General features: G+C 44.5%; 1 protein-coding gene and 1 long non-coding RNA gene across 5 annotated transcripts in view; one reads left to right on the plus strand and one right to left on the minus strand.

Annotated features, from left to right (window-relative positions):
* TTLL11 (tubulin tyrosine ligase like 11) overlaps nucleotides 1-27,328 on the minus strand; it is a 244,872-nt gene that overhangs the window by 108,460 nt on the left and 109,084 nt on the right. For all 4 annotated transcript variants that reach the window (XM_072777781.1, XM_072777780.1, XM_072777783.1 and 1 more), the window contains 2 exons: nucleotides 21,381-21,476; nucleotides 20,481-20,596 (listed from right to left, as the gene is read on the minus strand). In XM_072777781.1, coding sequence (XP_072633882.1) covers nucleotides 20,481-20,596; nucleotides 21,381-21,476 — 212 coding nt within the window. The remainder of the gene's footprint in view (nucleotides 1-20,480; nucleotides 20,597-21,380; nucleotides 21,477-27,328) is intronic.
* Nucleotides 3,827-7,754, plus strand: LOC140605666 (uncharacterized). Its single transcript, XR_012008239.1, has 3 exons — nucleotides 3,827-3,987; nucleotides 5,828-5,977; nucleotides 6,784-7,754. It is a non-coding gene; the product is annotated as an uncharacterized lncRNA (long non-coding RNA).

The raw sequence follows: 27,328 nt of genomic DNA on the forward strand, positions 1-27,328 counted from the left end.
CCTGGTTCCTCTGTCAGCTGGCTCCATCCTATAAAGCCTGGTTATGCTGGCATCGTGCTTTCAGAGGATTGAAGGGGATCGTAAATTGAAAAGGAATAAAGGAAAGTCCTGTTTATTTAGTGCCCCCTTTTATAAGCCAACACTGACCTAGTCCTTTTCATATCTGGTACTAGAACTGATGTCTATGGAACAACTCTCACTGTCAAGCCCCATCCCCCACCCTGATGTACAGGATTTCATTTAGTCCTCTCAATGACCCTACGAAGTGGCCACAGCTACCCCCATTTTACAGATGAGACAGTGGAGGCTTATATAGCTGCAGGCCGGGCCCTAAGTTAGCTCAGCAGAACACGGCTGTGGCAGAATGCAAACCAGAGCAGTGATTCCGGGCAGCTCTCTGTCCTGAATTGGAGATACTTGTGGCAGGAAGGAAATTATCACTAGTTTAAACTTTGGTCTTCATTTATCCAATATTTGCCCCAAATCTGTGCACCTCAATATTACAGGGATGGAGAAAATGGTGTTATGTGTGTTTCTATAATTAGGTAAATTGTAGTAATTATATAGTAGCAACTGTTCACCCAGTCATATCTACCATGTCTGAGAACTCTAAAAGTCAGGGGATGATGGACATCCTATGCCACTTTCTGGGCACTTTCATTGCCAAGCGATGGACTAAACAAGCATTTGACATTGACCCTCACAAAAACTATAAGAGATTGGTATTGTCTCAGGCTTTTTTTTTTTTTTTTTTAAGATTTTATTTATTCATTTGAGAGAGAGAGACAGAGGGAGCACAAGCAGGGAGAGGGGCAGGGGAGAGGAAGAAGCAGACTCCCCGCTGAGCAGGAAGCCGGATGCGGAAGCTCCATCCCAAGAACCTGAGATCATGGCCTGAGCCGAAGGCAGATGCTTCACCGACTGAGCCACCCAGGCACCCCGGTATTGTCTAAGTTGACAGATATAGAAACCGAGCCTCGAAGAACAACTTGCCCAAAGTCCGAGTTAGGCAGTGGCAGACTCTACTCAGGATCACAAAGTCCACAGCCCTGAAGTCTAGCTGCCAAGCTGGGGGGAGTGGGGGGTGGGGGTGGGCTGTGGTGATCCTCTGCAGTGAGTTAGGACATTCCTGGTTGGGTAGCATTGCAGGACTACTCAGGGATGAGAGAAGCACTGCTTCCAGAGTTTCCACTGCCTGCATGCAGTTGGTGCAATGCAAGCTGAGAACCAGGATCCCTCCAGAAGAGGTGGACCCAAAGGGGAATATGTCTCCCCCAGTCATAGGGCCAAACATTTCTCACCAAGAGTGTAGCCGCCCCCCAAAAAGTGGAATCTTAAAGGAGACAGTGACCCACAAGCCAGCTGGGCCAGCTTGCCATCCATGCTGGCATCACCGTTACGATCCTGGGTCAAATACCCTGTTTTTTGGGGCCATCTCATGAGATTGTATTTAGGATTAAATGAGATGAATGAAAGTGCTTAGCTCAATGACTACCATGTCAGGCAGCAGTGATTAACATGTTTGACCCCTCCCTCATTCCTTCACGCAGTACATTTTTAAGTTGGAATCTACTATATGTACGAGGCTCTGGGGATAAGACCCAAAGTCAAGCTTCAGGGCCAGGTTTAGGGGGAAAATCCTTGGTTCCTTAACTAACCCAATCCACAAACATTTGCTACTGAGATAATGAAGACATGTTCAGTAGTAATTGCAGTGATGACAAGCAAAAGTAACACTTTGCATGATGTTCCGCAGTTCATAAAGTGCTTTTGCACTTGGCATGTGTCCTTTCAAGAAAAGCAGAGTCTTGAGGTAGGGGAAGAAAAAAAAAAAAAAGAAAGAAAGAAAAGCAGAGTCTGATGAGTCAAGAGACCTGCCTAGGATCATGCAGCAAGTGCACAAGTTTGGCTCAAGTGTGGCTCTCTGGTACCAAAGCCTGGGATCTCCCTCCTCTACCTTTTGCTTTACCTGGCTCTGTACAGGCCCTTTGGTGACAGAGAGCAGGGTCCCAAGGCAGCCCTGTTCCGCTTTAGAAAACTCTGATTATTAGAAACTTTTTGCTAATATTTTATCCAAAATCTGCCTTCTGGTACATTCTGTTAGTCTCAGCTCTTCTCTCTGGAATCGTACTGAATAAATGTGCTCCTCCCAAGAGGACCTCCCTACATGTGAGAATAGTTACCAATCATCCCAAACCTGCTCGAGCCCAGCTTACACAGCCTGGGTCTTCAGTTCTTCCATCTGACATAATTATCAGCCCTTGCCCAGCCTAATCTCTGCGTTTTCCCATTTGGGCATCCTGTACCACTGTCTTCACCCCCAAGGTATTGGAATTGTCTGTTGAAGTGTGATTCCCAGCCTGCTGGGAGCTCCCCCAAAGCCTCTACCAATAATCACACTATGGCTATTCTCACTGAGTGCTCATTGTGTACAAGGTCCTGTTGTAGGCACTTTCCATTTATTACCTCAACCATACAAGGTAGGTACTATTATTTAATTTCCACCCCTAGGCCTGGAAAAAGGTAGGGGTTTATAAATTTCTTTAGAATTGAACGAAACTCCAACGATTCATATCCTCAAAACCTGGTGCTAAGCAGTATGGTTCCTCCACCAGGATGGAGGAATGAGTCTGACCTAAGGACAAAGTGTGCATCGCAGACCTTCCAGAGAGCCCTGCTTCTCACGGCAACGCTCAAATGCTTCCTGGTCAAGGGAGAAAAGCAAATGTCACTACAAAAATAAAACAAAACCAAAGCAAAACAAACAAACAAACAAAATGCAGCTGTGGCTAGATATTAGCAATAATAGTTGCCAAGAAAAGGGGCGCTGTGCTGGTTAACCCCAAAAGCCAATGACATGGCAGCTGCCAGGAACCTGATGGGCCCTCCTTCCAGGCTTTGAGGTGTTGCTAGCTCTTCTCAAATGAGCAGGCTCGCCCAAGTTAGTGGGTACAATAAAGCCTCATGAGATTATGGGAAAGACTAGACAAGAAAGTAGCTGGCCATGGTAACGCTCTGCGCGTGATGGTGGCGGTGGCCACCGGGATAGATGAGAGGAGGCAGAGTGAAGCCACACCTCCCTCCTCCATTTCCTCCTCCAGTGCCTTTCAAGGGCCGTCTCTGGCAAGTGGAGCTGTCCCTTGGAGCCTGACAGCAGCATTTCAGCCTGTGTCAAAATTCCACTAATGATTTTTTGGCATAAATTAAATGGAGTGAAGACTTTCTAGTGGCTGCTACCGAATTACATGACAGCTTCCGGGAGAATCTACAAAAAAAAAAAAAAAAAAGGAATCTACAAAAATAGCTGGAATCAGAGGCATGGTCATTCTGATGCCAGGGGTCTCTCATTAGTTTAATTTCTTCTTTTTCTTCTGGCCCATGGATCTTTTTTGTAAGAGCTGATAGAAAAGATACACATAACAAGCCCCCCCCCCCAGTCTATTTTAATAAGCCTAAACTGGGGGGGAATAACACTGCTGCATAGCAAGGGGATTCGATACTATGTTAATACCACCACCACCACCCCCAAATAATAATACTTCTTTATATTTGTATAAAACTGTATCATTTACAAAGGACATTTCTACACAGTATGTCTTTTGACTTTCTATTATTTATCGAGCATTTACTATGTGTCCAGCATTCTAATGAATGATCTCAGTTGACTTTCACAATGAAGGACTCGCTCTCCTGTTTTACAGGTGAGATTGAGAGGGGTGAAGGCACTCATCTCTGATCACACAGCCTCTAAGTGGAGACTAGGGTTTTGAACTGGGTCTGTCAGACTCCAAAACTTGTCCCTTTAACTCCAGCTTCTCTGCTTCCTGTGAGGTCAGTAGGATTGGTTTTTGACGGGGAGAGGAGACCCTGTTTCCCTATCCTGGATGTTTCTTTCCACCTGACCGGAGGGATTCAGCAGGACATCTCTGCCCTCTCTCTGCCCCACCTCACTCTGGCCCTGAGGAAATCAAGGTCCTTTTTTGATGGGTGAGTTTGGGGAAAGAAACTGGGGGGAGGCCACTCAGCTCTGGAGCAGAGGATCTGTCACCAGGGTTGGCTCTGGTTCCCACCTGTCCTGCTCGTGGGATTGGGGAGCCACTGCTCTCAGGACTCTCACTCTGGACTCAACAACAGGAGGCTCGTTTGGCTCTGGACATAGGACACAGTCTCCAACATCATCTTTTCCATAATGACAGTGATATTTTGGCCCTTATACCTTTATTCCTTTGTCTCATTTTTGATCATGTTAGAATTTAGGCAGAAAAGAAGGCTGTGGATTGGGCCCTCTTCAAAGATTCTAACCATTATGATCCCCCTCCTTCTCACAGAGAAGGCTTGGAAAGGGGCAGAGCTCTTTCCTAAAGAGGTAGCTTAAATGTCAGCATGAATGTGATAAATCATCCCAAACATTACTACACTGTATGAATGCAATCCCTTTAATTCAGACTGGAACACAGAATTTAAGGAGGAGAAAAATGAGAGAATGGGGTGATATCACCAAAAACAACTCAAATGTAAAACTAAAAGAAAAAACAGCTTCAAATGACTACATCATAAATCAAGAAGATGCCATGCCCCTACCAATTCTGAGATCTTAATCTGAGGTAACACATAAAGCAATCTGAATGCCACTAAGAGCCCAGAATACAAAATTAACCAAAGCATTTCTCAACTACTAAAACGGAGCCAAGAAACAGTTTATAGAGACTGCCCATCCCACCCTCTGAAAAAAAAAAAAAAAATCCAACAACAAACTTTATGTGGGGTATGACCAAACTCAGAAACTAAGCACACGTTTCAGGGTAATTTGGAACTCAACCAGAGATCTGCCTGCTGCTGGAGTCGTACCAAAATGCCCACCTATGTAATAAGCCTGAGACTTGCTGCCATTATTAGCAGTAACTGAGCAAACAGAATGTTAGAACAAAGAGATCCTCAACAATCAAGCCCAAGCCCCTCAGTGAAGAGATAATAAAGTCCAGATGATGGAGCTGGGCAGGGGAGCCACAGAGAATTCCCTTCACCTCCAGAGGCTCCAGTACAGACCTGGCCTACAGTGTGTGGCAGAGAAGCAGCTCAGTGGCAGAGCCAAGACCAGGGCCTAGGTCTCCCACACTAGCATGCCTTCCTTTTTTTTTTTTTTTTTTTTTAAATTCCTTCCCTTTCTTATGTTGCATTGACCATAGACAATGCTGTCTGTCTGCCTCACTGATATCATGCATTTACACCATCATGCTATCACAGGCCAAATCAACAAGCGTTCAAGACCAGGGGAGAGATTTCCCACAAACAACTGGTAGAACGAATGCTAAGATCCAAACCATGGGAGGCACTGTCCGTATCCCCAGTAGCTAAGCACAGAGATGAGCACCATTCCCGAGATCATAAGCACTGGTTCATCTACTTCAAAGTTCCTAGCAATAACCTGGACCAAGAATAAAATGTAAAGTCTCCTGAAGTCCTCCTGATAAAGCCGCCAGATTATAAAAGCACCAAAATATGGCCTTCCGTATCAGAACTATTTTTAGAAACACAATCCTGTCTCTAAACTAATTAACATTGGTAACCAGGACTAAAGTGTTTCTTCTGAATGCAATGGAGAAGCAAATCATCCTGTTTGGAAGCAAGAAGCTGGGTGGTGAGAGACCGTCAAAAACACATTTAGTACAAGTGCTTACACTCCAGATGATAAACACAACTTCCAATTAAGCTACCCTCAAATATCTGGCACCTAATACCTGGTGGTTTAAAACCAACAGGGAAAATCTGCAGAGTCTAAGGATTTTTAAAGAATGAAATCTTCTTTTTTCTTATTTCCTTTTTAAAGGCAATAAATCACAGGCACTTAGAAAAATCACAGCATTTTCAGGCTCTGGAGATGAACAAAACCCAGCCCGGAGAAGTGTGGGGAGCCACAAAGGTCAGCTCAGGGTGAGGCCCGGCATCCTGATTCCCAGCCCACATCATCTCCTATATGGTGAGAGCTGATTTTCCACAGGAAGACTGTTCTTTCTTTCTTTTCCTTCCTTTCTTCCTAGATTTTCTTTCTTTATCTATCTATTTATTTAAGAGAGAGAGAGAGAGAGAGATAATGAATGAGCAGTCTGAGGGCAGAGAGAGAGAGAGAGAGAGAGAGAGAATCAAGCAGATGCCATACTGAGCGCAGGACCCAACAAAGGGCTTGATCTCTGGACCCTGAGACCATGACCTGAGCCAAAATCAAGAGTCAGACATTTACTCAACTGAGCCACCCATGTGCCCCAGACTGTTGTCATTTGAGGTCCCCATACCCACGCACAGCAAGGGGAGAAATTCCTGAAAATCCACGGAACCCATTTTCATTCTAAGGCACAAATTGAACAAATGTTTTGCATCAGGGATTACCTTAATTAAACTATATGAGCACCGTTGATTTACTTTAATCTTGCTAAACTTCATTAAAATGTCCATTTGCTTATGTAAATTCCTCTTGGCTCACATATCTTAAAAAAATAAAACTCATATAATTTGCACAGTGGAAGGCTGTTTCTGATATACGTCCATCTGTATGGATTATAATGGTAATAATAATAATAATTACCATTTATTGAACTATGTGCTTGGTGCTGTGATAGGCACTTTGTATAATGACAGTAACAAGGATAATTGTCAAATAACTACCACTTACTATACTTATGTCCAGTCATTATGCTACATATTTATGTATTTTTATTCATTTAACTAACAATCACAATAATTCCGTTAAAAGCAGTTATTATTATTATTATTATTCGCACTTTACAGATGAAGAGACCGAGACCTTGAGAAGTTAAGTAACTGCCCCATGTTTCACAGTGGGCAAGAGGGAAAGAAAAGTCAAGATAAACCCAGGCTCACCAGATTCTAGAACCCATTGTTTTGTCACCCATACAAACGACACCTCCATTTATAAAAAAAGTATTGTTCCAAGTTCCATTTCCAGCAAGGATATCTACAGATCCAAGGACAAAGTAAGTGGGGCTGAGATGATCTGTGCCCTATAAGTCTTTTAGGCTCCTCCATGGTTTGGGACAAAGTAACTCTGCCACCAAATTCCCTGAAGACAAGTAGAGCTCAGGGCCTCGGGATAATCAGACGATGCTGAGCTAGGAAGTGGTTCAGAACTGCGTGAAATTTGGGAGTGAGATACAACTTGTCTGTTGTTGCATTTTAAAATATTCACAAGGCAAGGAAGCATTCATTTCCATTTGCAATAATGAAATGGCTAACATCTGCAACCTGCTATATTTACTGATCGTGAACGATGCATTCCTAGGAGGACCTCAGTCTGAATCAGTGGCCCCATGAGCTGTCATGTTACAGCACAAAACCAAACAGATGAGACAGAAATGTTGCTGTTGCCTAGAGAAAAAATTTTCCCCACCACTTGTTCTGCTGTAGAGGATGGCTCAAATTAAGAATGCATCTAGGACTTGGCCTGCAAACCAGCTGGAAGAGGAGGAAGACAGGAAAAAATCTGCAACATTTTCCCCTTGTTGGAAGAACCATTTCAAACAGGGTGGACTGTGCCTTAAGAGTTGGATTTTTAGGGGTCCCTGTGTGGCTCAGCAGTTGGGCGTCTGCCTTCGGCTCAGGGCATGGTCCTGGACTCCCAGAACTGAGTTCCACATTGGGCTCCCTCCGTGGAGCCTGCTTCTCCCCATGCCTGTGTCTCTGCCTCTCCTCTCCCTCTCTGTATCTCATGAATAAATAAATAAAATCTTAAAAAAAAAAAAGAGTTGGATTTTTACAATCATTTACTATTGACTCATCTTAAAAAGCCTGCACAGAAAGGCAGGGAAAGGAAACATTAATAAAAACATGAATTTCTGCAGTGTCTCTGCTTTGCCTTTTCAATTCTGTGGTCATATGCGACACCCATGAGTAGGGTTGTGTTATTTGGTTGTATTATTGATAAAGTGTCTCCAGTGGCCTCCTTCCCCAGGGGCGTTGTCCATCTCTTTGCATAAGGATGAGTTTACTGACTACCTGAGAGCACAGTGCCAAACCCCAACAGGGGCCGAGGGGCTGCTGCCCAGAGTCCTCAGATAGCCTGGGATGGACGCAAGGCCCAGGGCTGGCAGACAAGTGGTTCTCAAAGAGTTGTGCTGTGCCTAGACCAGCAGCATTGATATCACCTGAGACCCTGTAAGAAATGCAGAACAATCAGAACTCTGGGGGTGGGACTGGGCTATCTGGCCTTCAATAACGTCCTCACCCCACCAGGTGATTCTGACAGGCTGCTAAAGTTTGGGAACCACCCATCTACAGCCTGCGCAGCCTTGCCCCTCTGGCCCTTCTCAGTTGTGGGTTCTAAAGCCTGCATCTGAGGACTCTGCCTCCATCCAGCCCGAGAGCCCGAGCCGGTCTCAGCAGGGAGCGTACGAACAGACTGGAAAATACCAGTAGAAGGGGCCTGGGGTGGGCTTGCTGACTCAGACCCAGAGTATGATGCCCAGCCGTGCCATCCCAGTTGCCATGCTCGTGATTTTAACGGCTGCAGTTCTATCTCGAACTCCAGGCTATGTGGCTGAGGCCTGGTCATTGCCACTCTGTTCCCAACCCCAGCTTCCGCCCCATTCCCAGGGGAGGCAGTTGTGCTCTCAGTTCTTCCTCAGTTTGGCTAGATGGCCTGAAATCAGGGGGTTCCTCTGTGGCACCCTGGTGGGATCACCTCCACTACCATGGAAATGAAAATGCTGACCCAGATTTTAATTTGCGCTCTTACCCCTCCCCAGCCCCTTGCCCTCTCTCCTCAGTTTCCTGACTTTTCTCCTTCCTCTCATCACGCCACTGAGGCCCCAGAAGAGCTCATGGCTAAGCATACCTGAGATAACTAAACATTGCCACTTAAGAATCTTGCAGAAAATACTGCACTTAGACCTGGCAACCAGCCCCCGTCCTGGGCTCTGTACTGGAGAGGGTCCTGCTGCAGCCCAGCTCTGGTAGCCCCCCTTGTGGGGCAAGGAGTCCTCTGGGCGAAGCAGACATGCCCACATGGGGTCTATGCCCTTTGGTACCTGGGACCCCGGTGTCCCCTCCTAAATGGCTGAGTCCATCCTTTCAAGGGCAAATGGTGCTTCTGTTGTGCTCTTTCTAGACCTGAGGGATAGCCAAGTTGACCTGCTCAGGGTGGGGGTTGGTGTGGACAGAGCTTAGGCGTGTGAACTGGAGTCTCTCCCTTCCCCTTGCAATGGTGGATGAAGTCGGGAGTGGGAAGAGAAGAGGGGCTGGCAGGAGGCTCAGACCTCACCCTGTACTCTCTCAGGCCCCACTAATGTCAAGGGCAGGCCTGCACGCAAGCTGGTGACAGCTGAACCAGATAACACACGTCACGTATTCAGTCAGAACTCAAGAGATACCATGCAGTGGCTGTACCCAGAGACCTGCTTGGGTCCCTATGTGATCCTCACAGCCAACCATTGTCCCATTGTGCGGAGGACACCGGGACTCAGGTCAGGTAACTAGCCCAAGATCATGAGACCTGGAACTGAACCCAAGTCTGTTGGACCCTAGAGCTGGTGCTCCTTCCTTGCTTGGGGCCAGTTTGTCTCGGCTTGAATACTTCCAGCTACATAGAACTCACTATTCCTTTGAGCCAACCTTTATCATTTCAGGCCACGTAAGGTTGCTTTTTGATTTTGGGTGTTGTTTTTTTTTTTTTTCTCCCCTCAAGCTTAAATAAATCTCCCTGTAAATCTCCTCCATGTTTCCTTGTTCTGCCCATTGGAGCCTGCAGAGAGTTCAGCCCTCTCCCACACAACGACCACAACCTTGCAAGCTAAAAATGGTCATGCCCCTGGGGCCCCTAGGGTCCTTTCTTCTCCTCTACCTTTCCTCTGAGCAGGGGGATGTCCAATCTCACTTCTCAATCAGGCCTCTGAGGACAGATTCTGGTCGCTATCCCTCACAGAGCCTCGGAGAGGTCCTGGTATGCAGAAATGCACCTGTCTGGAGCCAAGGCTAGCAGATGTGCACGCGTAAGTAAACGCTCCCATCATTGGCCATCCCCCACCCCCACCCCCAACCCCACCGTGTAGACACCTAAACCCCAGGCCTGTGTCTCCAGATGCTCACCTGGCTCCTTTCTTGAGTCCTCCTTCACCCCCACCTCTCACATCTGATCCATCCCAAGTCCTATCCCCTCATCTTTCTAAGTCCCCAGTGGCTGCAACATTTCCCTCCATCCCCACCACTGTCATCAAGCCCGCACAACCACTATCTCAAAACTTTGAGCTGCCCCACATCCACCCTCACTTTGCTCCAGTTTGGTTTTCCTGCTGCGGCCACATCCCATCATGCCACCCTGTTGTTTAACACATTGCTTTGAGGACAGAAACAAAACGCATGGCCTGACCCATTAGATCCTGCAGCACCTGGCCCTGTCTCCTGACTCCCTCCCCGCTTACCTTACTATAATCCTTCCGTGCTGGCCTTCTCTATTTAACCTGGAAATCTGTGGTCTAGCACACATATAGGATAGTGTAGAAAACAGATGTGTGCGCTTCAAGAGTAATTCCAGTACTTACTGGGCCACCACTTGGATTAAGAACTAGAGCACAGCCGGTGACTCTCCCCATCCCGACCCAGAAGTAACTGTCTGAAATTCTCACAAATTGTCCTTGCTTTTCTTCTTATTTTTGCACTTAGGATTGCATCTCTGTAAAATAAAGTTTGGCTTGTTTTGATTGTATTTCACTGGAACCAGATTGTAGATATCCTTTTGTAAACGGCTGCTTTTGCTCAACGTCAGCATCTGCGCAGAGCTCTAGTTCACACATTTCCATTGGCATAGAGTATTCCAGTGAGCGAATACCCATGATGGGTGCGTTTTTCTGTTAGTGGACAGTTAGATTGTTTCCAGCTTGGAACTTCTATGAGCCACACAGCTGGAGCTCTGGACTTCCTTCTGTGCTTCGAGAGCCCCATGCTCTCCTGCCTTGTGGTCCTCATGGGGACTCATTCTCTCTGCCCGGGGCCCTTCTCACTGCTCCATCCTGCTCACTTTGCTGCTCCTGCTCCTACTGCACCCTGCACCTTGCAGAGGCTCAGGGGCACCCCTGCCCCAGCCTTTAGCACAGGACTACATGTGGACGATCCCTCGACGCTTCTTCATTCATTCACACACGCATGCATTCATGCACGTGCTGGCAGCTTTTCTGGGATGGCCTCTAGTGCTGCGGAGGCATAGACAGTCTGGAGGAATAACACGATCCTTTCCAAGCAAATAAAGACATCCACCCTGGCAAGAAGCGCACACACTGAACAGCTCCATGGGCTGATCCTCCCTGTTGAGGCGAGCACTGCCAAGGGAGGATGAGCGTGGGGGTGGCTCCCACCTCTTTCCACCACCTCACATTAGCCTTTGTGGCAAGGGTTGCCAGAGGCTCCTGTGCTATTTAAAGTGGAGGAAAAAATGGAAATTGAATGAAAAGGAAAGAAAGCAACTGGAGAATATTGCCCACCATTTGGTGTGATAACCAAGGGCTTTCAAAGGATAACTAAAACTGGCTTTAATTTTGATCTTTCATTTCTTTTAATCTAGCAGATAATTAGAGGGAAATCAAATTCATCCTCACAGCCAAAAATTAACCTGTCAGTGCTGGAGCTCCCTTCCCACTTACTTTGCCACCTCTACCTTTGCACTGTTTTTCCCTTAAAAAAAAAAAAGAAAGTCCCCAGGTTACACATATTGTTTGGCTTATTTAAATACACTCAGATTGGACATTTCCTGTAGCAAATAGTCTGTTAGGAATAAGTGACATTTTCTTCTCTCTTTCTCCAAATTAAGAAGTTCTCATTGCTTTGCCCCTTTAGAAACATCCTATTGCAAACCCCCTGTTACGGATGAGGAAATCAAAGTACGGAAAGGGGAGGAAGTTCTGTAACATTTTCAGCTGTCGGTGGCAGTGCCAGGATTCACCCCAGAGCATCTGACTCCAGGGCACCCACTATCACCCACTGTGTTCTCCTACCTGCGCGTTCAAAATATGAGTGGGTCTCCTTTCCTGCTTCCTCAGGGGTTCTCTTGACTCTAAGACAAAATCCTTCCTCCTCAAAACTTGTTTCTCTTTTCTCACCAAATCCAACCCAAGGGAACATAAGCCCAAACTCCCTCAAGAAGGCTACCTTGACCTCTCCAGGCCAGCTAATAGAGCTGAATCATTGGAAACTGCCATTCTTGTAGGTCCAAAAAAAGGTCTAATGCCAACCATTTCATGTGGTTCCACCTAATTCTTGGCTCGCCCTACATTCTTCTGTTTCGCAGTCTGGGATTTACAGTGACAAACAAATAATTTCCTGTAAGGTGCTGTTCACTCTCTTGTATCATGTGGAGATCCTGCTGCACGTTGGCATTCTCCGCACACTGGCTCACATTTTATTCATTCTGGATTTGAACATTACTGAAAATGAAGTAGCCACCCAGCTGGCCACAGAGCTCGCTCACCAATCACTCATAAGCACCTACTCCTGTTCAGTACTTAAAGATACAAAGACGAGTCCCTGCCCAAAGGAACTCTTAGGTAATGACATGATAAGACCCTGTGGGCGCACATCTCTTTCGTTCGCATCCATTCTCTCTCAAGGCAAGAGCTAACCAGACCTGGCTCTGAATCTCGGTCTGCTGCTTCTACGTCGTGAGGCCTCAGGCCCGTCACGTGGCCTCTCGGGCTTCTCTGAGTCTCGGTGTCCTCATCTGTAAGGGAGGAGTGGGACTAGCACCTGGCGCACATGGCCGTCGTGAGCCAAAGAGGGAGGACGTGGAGACACCCCTGCACATGAGTGGAACACACTCCAGAAACAACTCTTCCTTGTCACATACGCAGAGCAGCCACTATCATTGCCTTATTTTCATTTCTGATGAGGAACCCGGTGCAGAAAATACAGGGACTTTTCCAAGGCCAGGAAGAACCGGTACCAAAACCTAGGTCTCCTGAAGCCAGGCCACGCTGCCTCCTTCCAGAAGGCTAACAACTCCTCATCTAAAAGCCCAGGAACATTGAAGGCTGACTGAGCAACCCCCGAGGAAATTTCCAAGTGCCTTTGCTACCCCCACCTCTACCTGGAATGACTCTGAAAGGGCCTATGTAGAATTTGGCACCACCACTTCCCTATAGTGGTGCCTGACTGGCCATATTCTTGTCTGCTGGGGTGGGACAGTGGGCCTGCCTATGGGCAGAGGGCCTCAGCTCCTGTCTAATGGCCTCTGAAATGACACTCTCGCTCAGCACAGGAAATTCCACCTTTCCCATAAGTCTCAGAAATGGTTCCTGCTCAACAAACTTCACACAAAAGAGGCTTTTTACTGGTTACTTCTGACTTAATGCTTAAACACTTTCAAATGGAAGAGAGTTGTCTGGTTTTATTTCTTGCCCATAACATAATGCACTTATCATTAGTCATTTCCTGTCTGTTCTTACTTGGAAATGCACACATATTTTTCTAGTTTGCTGACTGCCATCCAAAACGTGAGGCGTTTGGAGGTACAGAGGGCATAATGTATCTTGAAGCCACAGCACCCAACCTTGGACAAATTGCTTCAGTTCCCTGTGCCCTCTCATGTGAATAGGACTGTTGGGGTTCTCAACTTCTTGAAAACATGATGAAATTTCTGGTCTTCTCTCCAGGAAAAAATACACACATATACAACATTTTATGTAGTTAATGGGCTCACAGATACTCTTAAAGCCTTCATGTACCACAGACTGATGAAAACAAGCTTTTGATTTTCTTAGCTTGCCCTTTGAGGCCATCCCCCTCTGGCCTCTGGGTCTTCATCCACTTCCCCAGCAGCACCTCCTTTCCGTGAATCCACTTCATGCACCTGCCTCTCTAGCTGTCTTGTACCCTTTAAGTCCCCCAACCGAGCCCCGTGACTTTGTTTCTTCCAACAAGGACGTCCTTTCATCATTTGTGTGTTTCAAATACTCATTTGAGGATTTACTCATTCTTTAAACCTCAATTCAAATGCCACCTCTTCCTTGTCAGGTTGCTTTTTCTGTTTTATTTTTTTAAACTCTTTTTATCAGCAAATAATCTGTCCTTATACTTTTCTCCTTCGACAATTTGTCTTTACCTTTAGGGCACTTTGCACTTTCTACCTTACTTGTATGTGTGGGTCTTGCCTTTCCCACTGGCTTGTGAGCTAATTGAGTTGTGTAGGTCTTCTCCCTGGCACCCAGTAAGTGCGCAGTAAATACTCTAAGAGCCAGTAGCTGTGTCTCTAATCCTTGCATGGTGTCAATGACAAACAACAACAAAAAATGCAATTATTCATCTCTTTGTGACGCAGACTCCCCGATTTACGTGAAATCTTCAAAAGTGCTTGGGGTCAGTGTGTGCTGATCTGTAGTGTCTTGTCACAAAGGAATCCTTAGGAATCAGTGAAACCCAGAATTTCAGCAAAATGTCAGCTGTGCAAGCACAGATGGGCCTTTGGTCAGGATGGTTAGATGACTTCTGCAAGACTGTTTGCAGAGGAGCACTCTCTGATAAGATGTCTCACATTTTTGAAGGCATGTTTAGTCTAGATATTTTAGGAGTCTTTCTTCCCTACCATTGAGGGGATTTCAGTAGGATACACTGAGTTTAAGTGGCAGAGGTCTGGGCTTGGAGGACCTCTGATTCATGTGTTTTTGTATTCTTCTGCAGGACAGGACAGAGTTACATTCCTTGGTCTTGGTACAAGCCCCAGCTGAGATTTGGGGATTCACTTAATTTATTGGCTCTGAATATGGTTCAGGATCTGATCAACATGCTTGGACTCAAGGTGAGAAGTGAAGCCTGAGCTCCCAATGAAGGCTTTAGAGCACAGACCTCTCTGAATCAGGCCAAAAGCTGCCCTGGCAGCCTGACTCCTCCCCTTATAATACACCAGGTTGTTGTTGCTGTGATAGGAAGTAAATGAAAGTGGGAGAGGGTATTGAGATGTTGCTGTGGGGAAAAGGAGTTTCCGTGCCTTATATAAATCGTGTTCCAAATACACACTTCTGAATAAGGGTTAGGCAGTCTATATCACAGCTCCCAGGCACTGCATGACATCACGATATTGAAAAAAATCACCTGTGGTCCCTCCAAGGCTTCACTTACACTTCTCTGGGGTCCTAAAGGCTATGATTCCTGAGAAAGGAGCCTATGTTCAGGAAATGAAGAAAAATACCAGTGAGAAGGCTCCCCAGGGTAAACCGACCTTCCAAAAATTAATCAATTGATGGAACAATCACTTTGTTTTTTAAGTAATCGGGGAATGCAATTTGTTTACTTCTGCTTTGGATAAGAGTTTCAAAAAAGAAAGACTTAGGCTGCCTAAATCCCTTGAGAAAAGGAAAAATCCATTGATTTTCCTGGTCCCCCACCCCTTATCTTAAAAGCTTTACTTTGAATAGAAGGAGAAGTGGGAGGTCAATGGAGCCACATGGCAAAGTGAAGTGGACACTGCTGTACAGGTCAGGAACCCAGAATCTGGTTCCCACTCTGCCTTTAACTAGCTTTGTGACCTCTTCACTGAGGTTTTGTCTTGTATGATTCACACGTGCAGAACCATTATGTACACAACTCAGATGGGCTGCCTCAGAAGCTGGTGACCTACTTGTCACCCTAACAGAACTTCAAAGCCTAATTGGTCAGTTGGTGGGCCTAACAACTGGCATTCATCTAATATTTTCAGACGTTGTGAGGCTCTCTCCTGGGTGTCATTTCATGTGATGACCATGACAATCCAGCCCAGGAGATACCTTGATCCCCATTTTAGATACCAGATCAGAGAACAGAGTGCCTTGGCCAATCTCAGTACAATGATAAGAGGTTAAAAACTTCACCCCAGACTAGGATGATGCCACATCCAGTGCCTCCCCAGGACACATGCTGCTCCTTCATCAGGGATGCTTAGGGGGGAGGTTCTTGAACCAGGGAGCTGACTGGCATGATGGTTTCTAAGATCTCTTTGATTCTAATAGTCTGTGCCTTTCTCAATAAAATGAGGGGATTGAAGTAAACCAGGAATTTAAAATATTTCTTGTAGCAGGAAGGATTCTTTGCTCTCAAATGAAATCTGCTGTGGAACGCCAACATGTAACAGTTCATTACTTCCACCCAAATGTCCATCAAGTGACAGAGGGATAATAAAATATGGTATATCCATATAATGGAACATTATTTTGCCATAAAAAGGAATAAAGCACTAATACGTGTTACAACATGGGTGAACTTTGAAAACATGCTGTGAAAGGAGCCAGACACAAAAGACTGCATATCGTATGTTTCTACTTATATGAAGTATCTAGAATAGGTAAATCCAGAGGCTGAAAGTAGGTTGGTGGAGGTGGGAATGAGGGGTGGCTGCTTCATGGGTACAGGGTTTCCTTTCGGGGTAACAAAACATTTTGGAACTAGGTAGGGGTAGTGGCGGTTGCATAACATTGTGAATATACTAAATGACATGGAATTTAAATAGCTAATTTTATGTGAGTGTTACCACCATATATGTGTCTATAGATACATAATGTTTCCAGAGTCCCTCCCTATCAGACTTACCCTTCCCATGTCCCTTCAGTGCCTCCAAAGAACCCTAGTATGTAAATCAGAGTCACTAGATATTACAAAATGTTATCATAGTTCAAAAGGGTTCTCCTATGACGGCTATTTTATTCCTTCAGGAGCCAAAGATATTTTTTCCTAATCCAACAAAGAAATATGCCTAGGCCAGTGACATCTTGCTACTTGGAAACAGAACCTTCCATTGGCAACCAGCTCCAATCCGCAGTGACCTAGCAGCTCCAGTTTTAGGATATGTCATTGGTTTTACACTCAAAATTCTACTTTAAGTATACGGGGAAAGATAATGATAGCTAGGCTTCATTTTTTGTTTTCGCATACTCTAGTAGATGATTTTATTTTACTTTTTAAAAGATTTTATTTATTTATTCATAAGAGACAGAGAGAGAGAGAGAGAGAGAGAGAGAGACAGGCAGAGACACAGGCAGAGGGAGAAGCAGGCTCCATGCAGGGAACCTGATGTGGGACTCGATCCCGGGTCTCCAGGATCATGCCCTGGGCTGAAGGCGGTGCTAAACCGCTGAGCCACCCGGGCTGCCTGATAATTTTATTTTTATTATTATTTTTTATCCATTTAACAGAGACAGAGTAAAAGAGTGAGCATAAGCCGGGGCCTGACAGGCAGAGGGAGAGAGAGAAAAGCAAGCTTCCCACTGAGTGGAGAACCCAATGTGGGGCTCGATCATGACCTGAGCGAAAGGCAGACCTTTAACCATGACTAACTGAGTCATCCAGGAGCCCCAATAATTTTTTTGTTGAGTAGTAAACTAAGCATTTAAGTGGCTACTATTTATCAACAGGTTTCAATATTTCATTTAAATGTCATTTCATAGCAAAGGACACTGAGGCTCATGTAGCTCTGCAACATTTCTGAGGTCAGAACTTGATTCGAGCTCAAGAGAAAGCTTCCAGCTATGCCAAGATGGGTCCCAGGAGTCACAAGTTCCTGTCCCCATGGAAGGCATGAGGACTGCTTTCAGCCCCATCAGGAAACTGACCCCAGCCCATAAGCTCCTGGGGTGTGTAAAGATGCCTCACACATGGACACAAGCCCCTTCCACACCTTCCCAAGGAAGCTTAGAGGCATGAAGAGGTCAGGACATCTATCTACCATTTTTATTCTATCTATTTGGGGAGCGTGAAGACCCACCTCACTGGTCCTGCTGATAATCTGTACTCAAGAAGGAACTAAGGAGGGACACTTCAGACCCTCTTTTTCTAAAAAGTTGTAGGGAAAGGCTAGGATAGCAATTTTTTTTAAAGGCTTAGGTCAGATCCTATTTAAACACAAGCCACTCTGGTTTCTAAAGCTACCTCCCAACCCAGAAGTCTATGTGACATCATTTTCTGCAGTCAGAAAGACATGGTCTCAGATTTGGACACACATGACTCAGCTCTACCCCACTGGGCACTTTCTGTGGGCATAAGCATAGTGCTTTCTCAAGTTATTCTGAAAGATGTCTACACAGAGGAGTGGAGGATAACTTTAGCCTTTTTATCTGCATGATAAAGCTACCAAAATGGTAATAATAATCCTTTATGTATAAATGCACTTTACAGATTACAAAGTACTTTCATGGACAATCATTTCTGGGGGTTTTTTAAAGGTGAAATTTAGGAAAATTGTCAATAAATGACATTTGGCTATTAATATGCACCCTTATATTATGGGTAAGAAAAGGGGAAAGTGGAGGGTTTTATATTAGAATCAAGGTTCAGTTCTAGAAGTTTTAACTGTTCCTGGTTATCAATTTAAAAAGCCAATGCTGGGCAGCCTGGGTGGCTCAGCGGTTTAAGCACCTGCCTTGGGCCCAGGGCGTGATCCTGGAGACCCAGGATCGAGTCCCACATCGGGCTCCCTGCGTGGAGCCTGCTTCTCCCTCTGCCTGGGTCTCTGCCTCTCTCTCTCTCTCATGAATAAATAAATAAAACTTTAAAAAAATAAAAAAAGCCAATGCTCCTTCAGTTAAAACAAGGTTCTGCTACCTATGACTGACAAGTCGTAATGTCTTTCCCTTCCTTCCTGTGGTCCTGTGCCCCATCGCTTTTAAATTTTCAATCTACAGCTCACAGAGATGATCCACAATGCCAATTGTAGATAAACCAAAACACTAAAACAAAAAAAGAAAGGCAATTGTGTTTCGATACCATTTAATGTGAAAATAGTGATATTCTTCTATCTCTTCCTATTCTGGGTGAGGGGCACACAATAGCCTTTGAATTCATTCCCACCAAAAAAATCAGAATGCTCATGTGTCAAGGTCATCTGTAAAGAGCTGTACTCGTGTGCCATACTGACATGGATGGCCACCAAAACCTCCCCACAATGCCATACAGTCTCTCAAGACCTAATAATCTCTGTGAAGGAGATCCATAACCCTTAGAGAGTAGAGTGGCAAGGAATGAGTTTTATTACAATTAATCTGACTCAACTGCAATCCATCTGCTGCTTTCCCTAGGAGGATGGCTGAAGCAAGCAGTTGTGTGCCCATGTAAGTGGACACACCCGCTACTTGCTGCTGTGGTGTTGGAGCCGCACCAAGGATGCAGCAGACCTGACAGGACACCATTTTGAAGCTCTAATCAGTGGAAGCCACACCTGGTGGGACTGACCCTATGAACTGCAGGTGAATGTTCTCAGCCAAGCCTTGCCTACAACGGCAATCTCTGCCTCACGTGGTGAAGAACACCCGGGAGAGGCAGTCAACTGAGCCGGCACCATCTAGCCTGACTCAGAATTTGACAAATATTCTTACAGAATGACATTTCCTGCCAGGCAGTGGCACTCAACCTTGGCTGCATGGTAGAATCACCTGGGGAGCCTAAAAAACTTATGTAGGCCAGGCTTCCAGCCCAGACTAATTAAAATCAGTGTCTCTAGAAGTGAGGGCCCTCACACGGGTATTGATGAAAGCTCTCCAGATGATCCCAAGGTGCAGCCAGGGGAGAAGCACCACTGCAGAGTAGTCTAACAATATCTCAGCTTGAGGCCAGCTAGTGAGGTGCTGCGGGAGAGGAACCTGCAGAGCACCGCTTGCTCAGGAATGGGCAGTCAGTGTTCCTTGCAGTCTTGAACCATAGCTGACAAGCGCTTTATTTGTCTTCGAGCGTGTAGGTCAATCTGATTTGTCGGGGGTACAAAGAATGCTATTTGAAATGCCTGTCTTTGATTTTTCTGCCTAAAACAAGCATAACGATATTTACTCAACCCATACTTTGTGAGAGCCAGGAATTTGACAAAAACAAAACAAACAAAATACTCCGATGAAATGCCATTCATTTCAGGATGATTCCATGGAGGGAGGGGCGGGGCACATATGCCTACCAACATCCCAAGGCCTTGGAGTAAGGTGCCCTGGAGTAGGTGGGACGGAAGGGAATTACAACTGCTGTAAAGATTATAGAACTTCCAGAATTTCCTTAAATTGGGTCTGTGAGCGTTGAAACACAAAAGCTCATAACGCAAGAGTGTAAATGTCACGGAGAAAGTAAAAAGGAAATGATCTTTGTCACATTTAAGCAAACTGTGATGCTCTCTTTGGCTTTGTTTTACTTGCTGTCCTATGCTTGAGCATTTCCGAGAGAAGCACTGTGTGAACAGTGGCGGGCCAGAGGCGATCCTCTCTCCTAGGGAAAGTGGGTTTGTGGAAGAGACTTTCTAGATTCCAAATAATGATTAGCTAAAAACACATCAGCTGAATCTCAAATGTCAGATTCATATACAAGTCTCCATCTCCTGATTTTAAGTCACTGTGTTTGGAGGCTGATATCCATAAATGAAAATATGGTGGATTAGAGTGTTTAATATGTGAATCTCACAACGTTGCCATGTTCTAAGAACCAAATGGCTTAGGACTAGGACATGGCGAGCAGAGTTGATGGAAATAAATGATGTAAAAAATACTTACTGCTTCTCTCTCTTGTTCTTAAGTGGGTCCATGAGTCGTAGTGTGTCTCTGATCACGGCCACCTTCACTTCTTCATCAACAAGGCTGGGGACATTTTCAAACACCCCTGGAGAAAGCTTGAATGGGTAAGGATTCTGTGTTACAGTGGTGGGAGTGACTTGGTACCAAGTACCTATCAGCCCCGGCTCTACCAGTTGTACCGCTAGTTAGGTTTTGTTTATATTAATCTATAGAAGACAATTGTTTAAAATCCCCCCCCCTTTATGGCAATTTCCTATAACAAATCAACAAAAGATATAAAGGGTAAATATATACATAAAGAGCACTATGTTTTTCCAATCATCAAAATCACACATGCTCATTGCAGACAATTTGGAAATATAAGAAGGGGCTAAGAATCCCCTTAAAAGAATCCACATAATCTGCTCCCTCCCCCCACCCAATATTAGTATTTGGTGTATTTCCTTCCAATCTTTTTTATGCATTTTTAAGAGGGGGGTGGAGGAAAAAATATAACCGCTGTTAAATGTACTATTTATCTTAGTGATTCAAGTATGTCAACATGGCTAAGTCATATTCATAGAATTTCAATTAGCTCAACTCCTGAGGCTAACTAATTAGTTCATGTCAAAACGGATGGAAAGGCTCAGCTGCTTCTATGTCTACAGACCTTAAAAATTGGAAGAACAGCATTCTGGGAAGCTACCATGGGTCGGATAGGTCTTATATTTATAGACTCTGTTCAGAGCTCAACAAAACTGAAATCATTTAGACTCAGGCAGAAGTTTGCTGGGCCTATTTGAGGATGCCTAATCTTGTTTAGTTGACTGAACAACATGAGAGAGAGAGAGCACACATGCAGTTGTAGGGCAATATGTTCAAGATGTTCAAAGTACTCACTTCTTGCTCATGTTCGATTCTCATGCTGGGATTTGCATTTACTTCAAGTAGGATAGGCTTCAGGTTTTTCATTAGAAGAATGTCAAAGCCTAAAATCTGGACAGGATAAACATAATTCAGGATTACTCCCTCTAGCTACAGTTTTTTTTTTTTTTTTTCAGGAATCTAGTATGGTATTAGGATCATTAAGGGGACGAGAAATTCAAACCTGTCCCCAACCTGGGTCTTGACCCTGGCTTCTCTTGTCCATGGCCCCTCTTCCTCTGGGTGTACTTATCAGGCCAGTGGACAGCAGGAAATTTTAGAGGAACCTTGATAATGGGATGAGTTCTCATAGTGCATTTCAGCATTATCAGTGACCTCTTTCTTTTTTAACAGGTTTTTTTTTATTATGTTAAAGATCAGTAGTGGTCCATCAATTTCTCCCTCTCCATTGCTCTCCTCTATTAAGTTGCTTCTTAGCTAGATCTCTGAAAACCCAAGGCTACTTTTCTTAACCTCAGGTGTACCTCAGTATCACTGTAGGGCCCTAACCACTACACGTCCCCCAACCCACATCTAGGAGTCAGAATCCTTCAGAGTGGAACCCTGGCAAATGAATTTTGAGAAATAACCCTCCCTTCCCCCCGCCAGGTGATTCTGATAGACCCTCTTAGCCAAGGAGAAGGGACTGTTTATTAGGCACCAATTACTATAGAACGGACTAATGATTCATAATCTCATTTAATACTCATGACACTGTATTTGAAGGAGAGACTCTGCTCTCCATTTTACAAAAGCAGAAATTGAATCTCAGAAAGGCCGATGGATTTCCCCAAAGACTGGCTTCATGATTTGTAGGATCCAGTGCAAGATGAAAACATGGGGCCCCCTGTTCAAAAAATATTTTAAATTTCACAATGGTGACAACAGAGCATTAAACCAGGCATGGAGTCCTTCTGAGCGTGGACTGGCCACACTGGCCACACCCCAGGCTAACTCCCACACCATTTGTCCTTGACACCTGCTCTTCCATCCAGCCTGCTGCTTCAGGGGAGGCTTTGTCTTCTGGCCTCTTTCAGTTCCTCACAAGCTCTAAGAGGGGGTAAGCACCCTGTGTCTCATTTCCTCTGCCTGAAACAACCCTTCTCCTACATGACTCCTCCCGATCCTTGAGATCACAACTCTAATTAGACTCACACTCGAACAATGAGGACATCAGATTTTCAGGAGGACTCTCATTAACTCTATAGGAGGTGATAAGGTAGAATTGATACAGTTCCAAAGTTTCAAAAAATAAAGTGGAGAATAAAGGAGAGAAAAAGGAAAAGCTACCAATGTGTCCCTTCCTGTGTGGACTCAAGAAGAAAAGATGAGAGGAAATCCATTTGCTTGTCTATATAGAACGTGCATTAGTTAGATGATAATTATGAAACTGTAGCTTCATCCTTATTAATGAAACCAGGGCCTGAATGACCATTTTGGGGAGGTAATTCAAGATGAGGTTATTCTTCAGTGAAGGCCAATGGGGATGAGGAGCTGGAAAAAGTCATCCTGACTCTATTTTTCTTTCCCTGGTCATGAAGAGAAAGGAATGGAAATTCAGTAGAAGATGTTACATGCATTATAGATCTGCTTAATAATAGAGGACAAGTGGCTGTGAGTGATGAGCCCTTTAAGAGGCTCTGGTGACATCATCCATCTAACTTCAGACCTGGACTGGGGCATGTGGTGGTGATGAGGCTAGAGACAGCAGGGGGCTACGGTGCCTGCGTTTGTCATCCTTAGTCATCAGCTGCTTTTTGCTACATCTCAGAAGCTTGGACTCGTGCTTTCTCAACCTGGACGAACGTTTTTAGCTCAATGCACAGTGATTTCATGAAAATAAAGCTATAGGAAAGCTGGAGAAGGCAAAACCTCAATAGCCATATTGACTTGCACCCACCGATGGTGTGGTATTTTCCAAAACCTACACTTTGGTGTATGTAGCTGACAATGCGGGGTCTTGTACAGAAATGCTTTGGAATCAGAAAGACTTGGCTCCCGTACTACCTCTGCCTCTCACTCTAGGTGTGGTGCTTATGAGCCTCACTGAGCTTCATATACCTCATCTGAAAAATGGGAGTAACAATAGCTGACTTGAAGGGTCAGCTGCTAATGGAAGTATAAAGTGCTTAGGATTATTATTTTTAAAATCTTTTTTAAAAAATATTTATTTATGAGAGAGAGAGAGAGAGAGAGAGGCAGAGACACAGGCAGAGGGAGAAGCAGGCTCCATGCAGGGAGCCCAACGTGGGACTCGATCCCGGGTCTCCAGGATCACACCCTGGACTGAAGGAGGCGTGAAACCACTGAGCCACCCGGGCTGCCCAGGATCATGCTCATCATATAGAAGGTGCTAGATATATGCTAGCTCTCTTTGCAGTTTCCTACTGATCCCACCAATGAGAAATGGCATGACTTGGCTTTAGAATCCAGAGGAGCTCATTTCAAATCCTAGTTCTGCCTTTAACTTGTGTAGCTACAGGCAAGTTACTCAGCAGCTCTAACCCAGGTTCCTCATCTGTAAAATGGGAATAAGAATAGTACTTACCTTAGTTCATTCATTCAAAAAATATTTATTGAATGCTTTCCTATAACCCAGGAACTATTCTAGCTTCTAGAAATGTAGCAGTGGACCAGAAAAGTTCCCTACTCTCATGGAGTTTACAATCTAGCGGTGGTGGTGGTGGTGGGGGTGGCAAGAGGGGGGGTGGGTAGGACATTTATTTTATTTTATCTTTTATTTTATTATTTTATTTTATTTATTTATTTATTTATTTATTTTATTATTTATTTTATCTTTATTAAATAAAGATAATGTTATGTAAAATATCTTGCATAGTACCTGAAACATAGTAAACATTTAATAAAGGTCAGCTTTACTTTATTTTTCTGCAAGTTCAAGGAAATACAATTTGTTTTCTTTTCATAAGTTCAGTGAAATACGTAGCACCAATGGATCTCAACAAACAGAATAATAGTCCTGGGAGGAAGTTAGAGGTTATCTTGTCATAAAACTCTGGCATGTTAGAGCTGGCAAAAAAGTCAGGAATTTATTTGGTCCAGTGTTTTTCAAAATGGGATTCGTTTCTGGGGAAGCACTGGGGAGGCCAAATCAAATTAACTTTTACCTATTTCATATACTGGAGTCCCCAGAGAAAAAAGCTTTATGCTTTTTTTTTTTTTTTTAACTATTCATCTAGTCTAACAGCCACTTTATGCAGATCATAAACCTGCAGCTTAAAGCGGGGGAAACCTCTCTCTGGTTTGATGGCAAAGCAGGAATTGTTAAAAGGGGAGAGAGAGAAGGGGCAAGCTTTTCAATCACATGATACTCTGCTCTCATGCAAGTGCTTGAGTCAGCAATTATGTGTTTGTTGCCCACCTCCTACTCAAGAGGTACTCTGGGGATTCAAAGTTACTTGTCTTTTAGCCCTTCTAGAAGCTTCCAAAACAGGTTGGGAAGAAAAAGGGGCCCTTGGCCATTACTTGTGAACTCATGCCAAGGCTCCAAGCTACATTTCAACGAGAGGAGATTCTCTTTTGAAGAATCAATGAGAGGCCTTGAACTACATATCCATCTACATCCAGAGTAGTCCCAACTGGGAGGTTGGGTTCCTTAAATTTAGCATATCCAAACTGACTAGCCTCTAAAATGGTCTCAATGATCTCCACCTCCCGGTAATCATGCCCTTGTGTCATCCCCTCCCCTTGCGTGTGAACTACACCTAGTGACTTGTTTCCAAAAACTGCGAAGGGCAGAAATGATGCGATGTCACTTTCAGTGTTAAATTATAAAGGGATCCCTGGGTGGCGCAGCGGTTTGGCGCCTGCCTTTGGCCCAGGGCACGATCCTGGAGTCCCGGGATCAAGTCCCACGTCGGGCTCCTGGTGCATGGAGCCTGCTTCTCCCTCTGCCTGTGTCTCTGCCTCTCTGTCTCTCTCTCTCTGTGTGACTATCATCAATAAATAAATAAAATCTTTAAAAAAATATTATAAAAAGACTATGACTTCCGTCTTGGAATGCCTTCTCTTACTCTCTTGCTCACACACTCTGAGGGAAGCCGACTGCTATGTTGTGAACTCCTCTAGAGGTCCAGGTGACAAGGGACTAATGTCTCCAGCCAATAGCCAGGGGGGCCTGAGGCCTACCCCCAGGCTCCTTCCCCATCTGGCCTTGGGGTAACTATAGTTCTGGCCATCCTGCTGATTGCAGCCTTTTCAGAGACTGAATAAGAGGGAGTCCCCAAGCCTAGATTTCTGACCCACACAAACTGAGAGATAATAAATGATTGTGAGTTTAAACCGCTAAGTTTGGGGGAAATTTGCTACACAGCAATAGATCATTAATACACCACCTTTCTCTAAAATTGACTTTGCCTCCCGTATTCCTTATCTACCCAATTATACAGGTCAAAACTCTCTCCTTTATCTTTTACCATGTAGCTGCTCGCAAACTCCTACTCAATGAAACTCCTGTATGTTCTACCTCCTGAAGAGCTTTCCAGAGCTGGCCCATCCTCACTGCTCCTGGCCTCCATCGATTCTGTACCAGCTTTCACCTGGACTAATTTAATAGCTTCTCCATTTGTTTCTCTGCTCTCCAAATCACCCCTCTAGTTCATCTGGCACAAGGGGCTGCCAGAGTAATTTTTCTAAAATGCAGAGTATTAGCATTCCTCTACCTAAAACCCCTGCCTGCAGAATGAAGCTCCAGATCCATGGCATGTCCTACAAATTCCTCTAAAACTTGACATCAATCTCACACTCCAGCTTTATTTCCTCCCCCTCCCCCTGCACATCTTAGGCTGTAATTGTGCTGAACTCTTAATAGTTTGAGGATGCTTTACTGCTCTGTCTTTATACTCTTCTGCCTGGAAGACAACTTTATTGATGAAATATTCATTGAGCACCTACTAAATAACTAGATATTTTTCTAGGCACTGGGGATAAAAGTGGTGAATGAGACGAATCATGTTTTAAAAACTTACCCTCTTGGGGCTTACATTTTAGTGAATTGAGAGACCACAGTAAGTTAATAATTAAGGCCACAAAGAATGGGACATGGTGGATGGTTGGGGGGTGGTGGTGGCTTAGAAGGATGACCAGGGAAGGCCTTGTCGTACCATTGTTTTCTTGCTTCCACAGTTTCTGATGAGAATAACTTTTTCATTATTCTTTGTTCCTCTAAACATAATGTATCTTCTCTAACTGCTTTTAATTTTCTTTTTTTGATCATCATTAGTTTTCCACAGTTTGATTATGATAAGCTGTGGTGTGTGTGTGTGTCCTCCTTGGAGATTCTTAAGCTTTTTGGATTGAAGATTTCTAGTTTTTATCTCAATCCCATCTAGTTTTCTTTCCCAAATTTGGAAATTTGGGGCCATTTCTGCAAGTATCTTTCTGTATTTTCCTTGTCTTTTCTGTTCAGAGAACATCAATTACACATATGTTAAAATATTTGATATTGTACCATAGATCAGTGAGGTTCTGTTCACTTGTTTTCTGTCATTTTCTTTTCTCTCTGTTTCACTTTGGATAGAAGCTATGGCTATGTCTTCAGGTTCACTGATCATTTCTTCTGCAGTGTCTAGTCTGCTAATCCCATTCAGTGAAATTTTCATTTCAGATTTTGTATTTTCTTCTCTGGAAGTTCCATTGTGTTCTTTTTAATAGCTTCCACTCTCCTCTTCATTAAGTTCATATTTTCCCTAAAATTCTGTGCAGAGTAATAACAGCTGTTTTAACATCCTTTTCCTACTAGTTTCATCATTTCTGATAATTCTGAGTCTGTATTGATTCCCCGCCCCCCCCCGCCCCCCCAGCCTTGGTATGGGTTACTTTATCTGTTCTGTGGAATGTCTGGATGCTGGATGCTGGACAAGAATGGATGCTAGACATTGTGAATGTGATAATGCTGTGTCTGG

The sequence above is a fragment of the Canis lupus genome, chromosome 16 (genome assembly GCF_048164855.1).
Source record: "Canis lupus baileyi chromosome 16, mCanLup2.hap1, whole genome shotgun sequence".
Classification (NCBI taxonomy): Eukaryota; Metazoa; Chordata; class Mammalia; order Carnivora; family Canidae; genus Canis; species Canis lupus.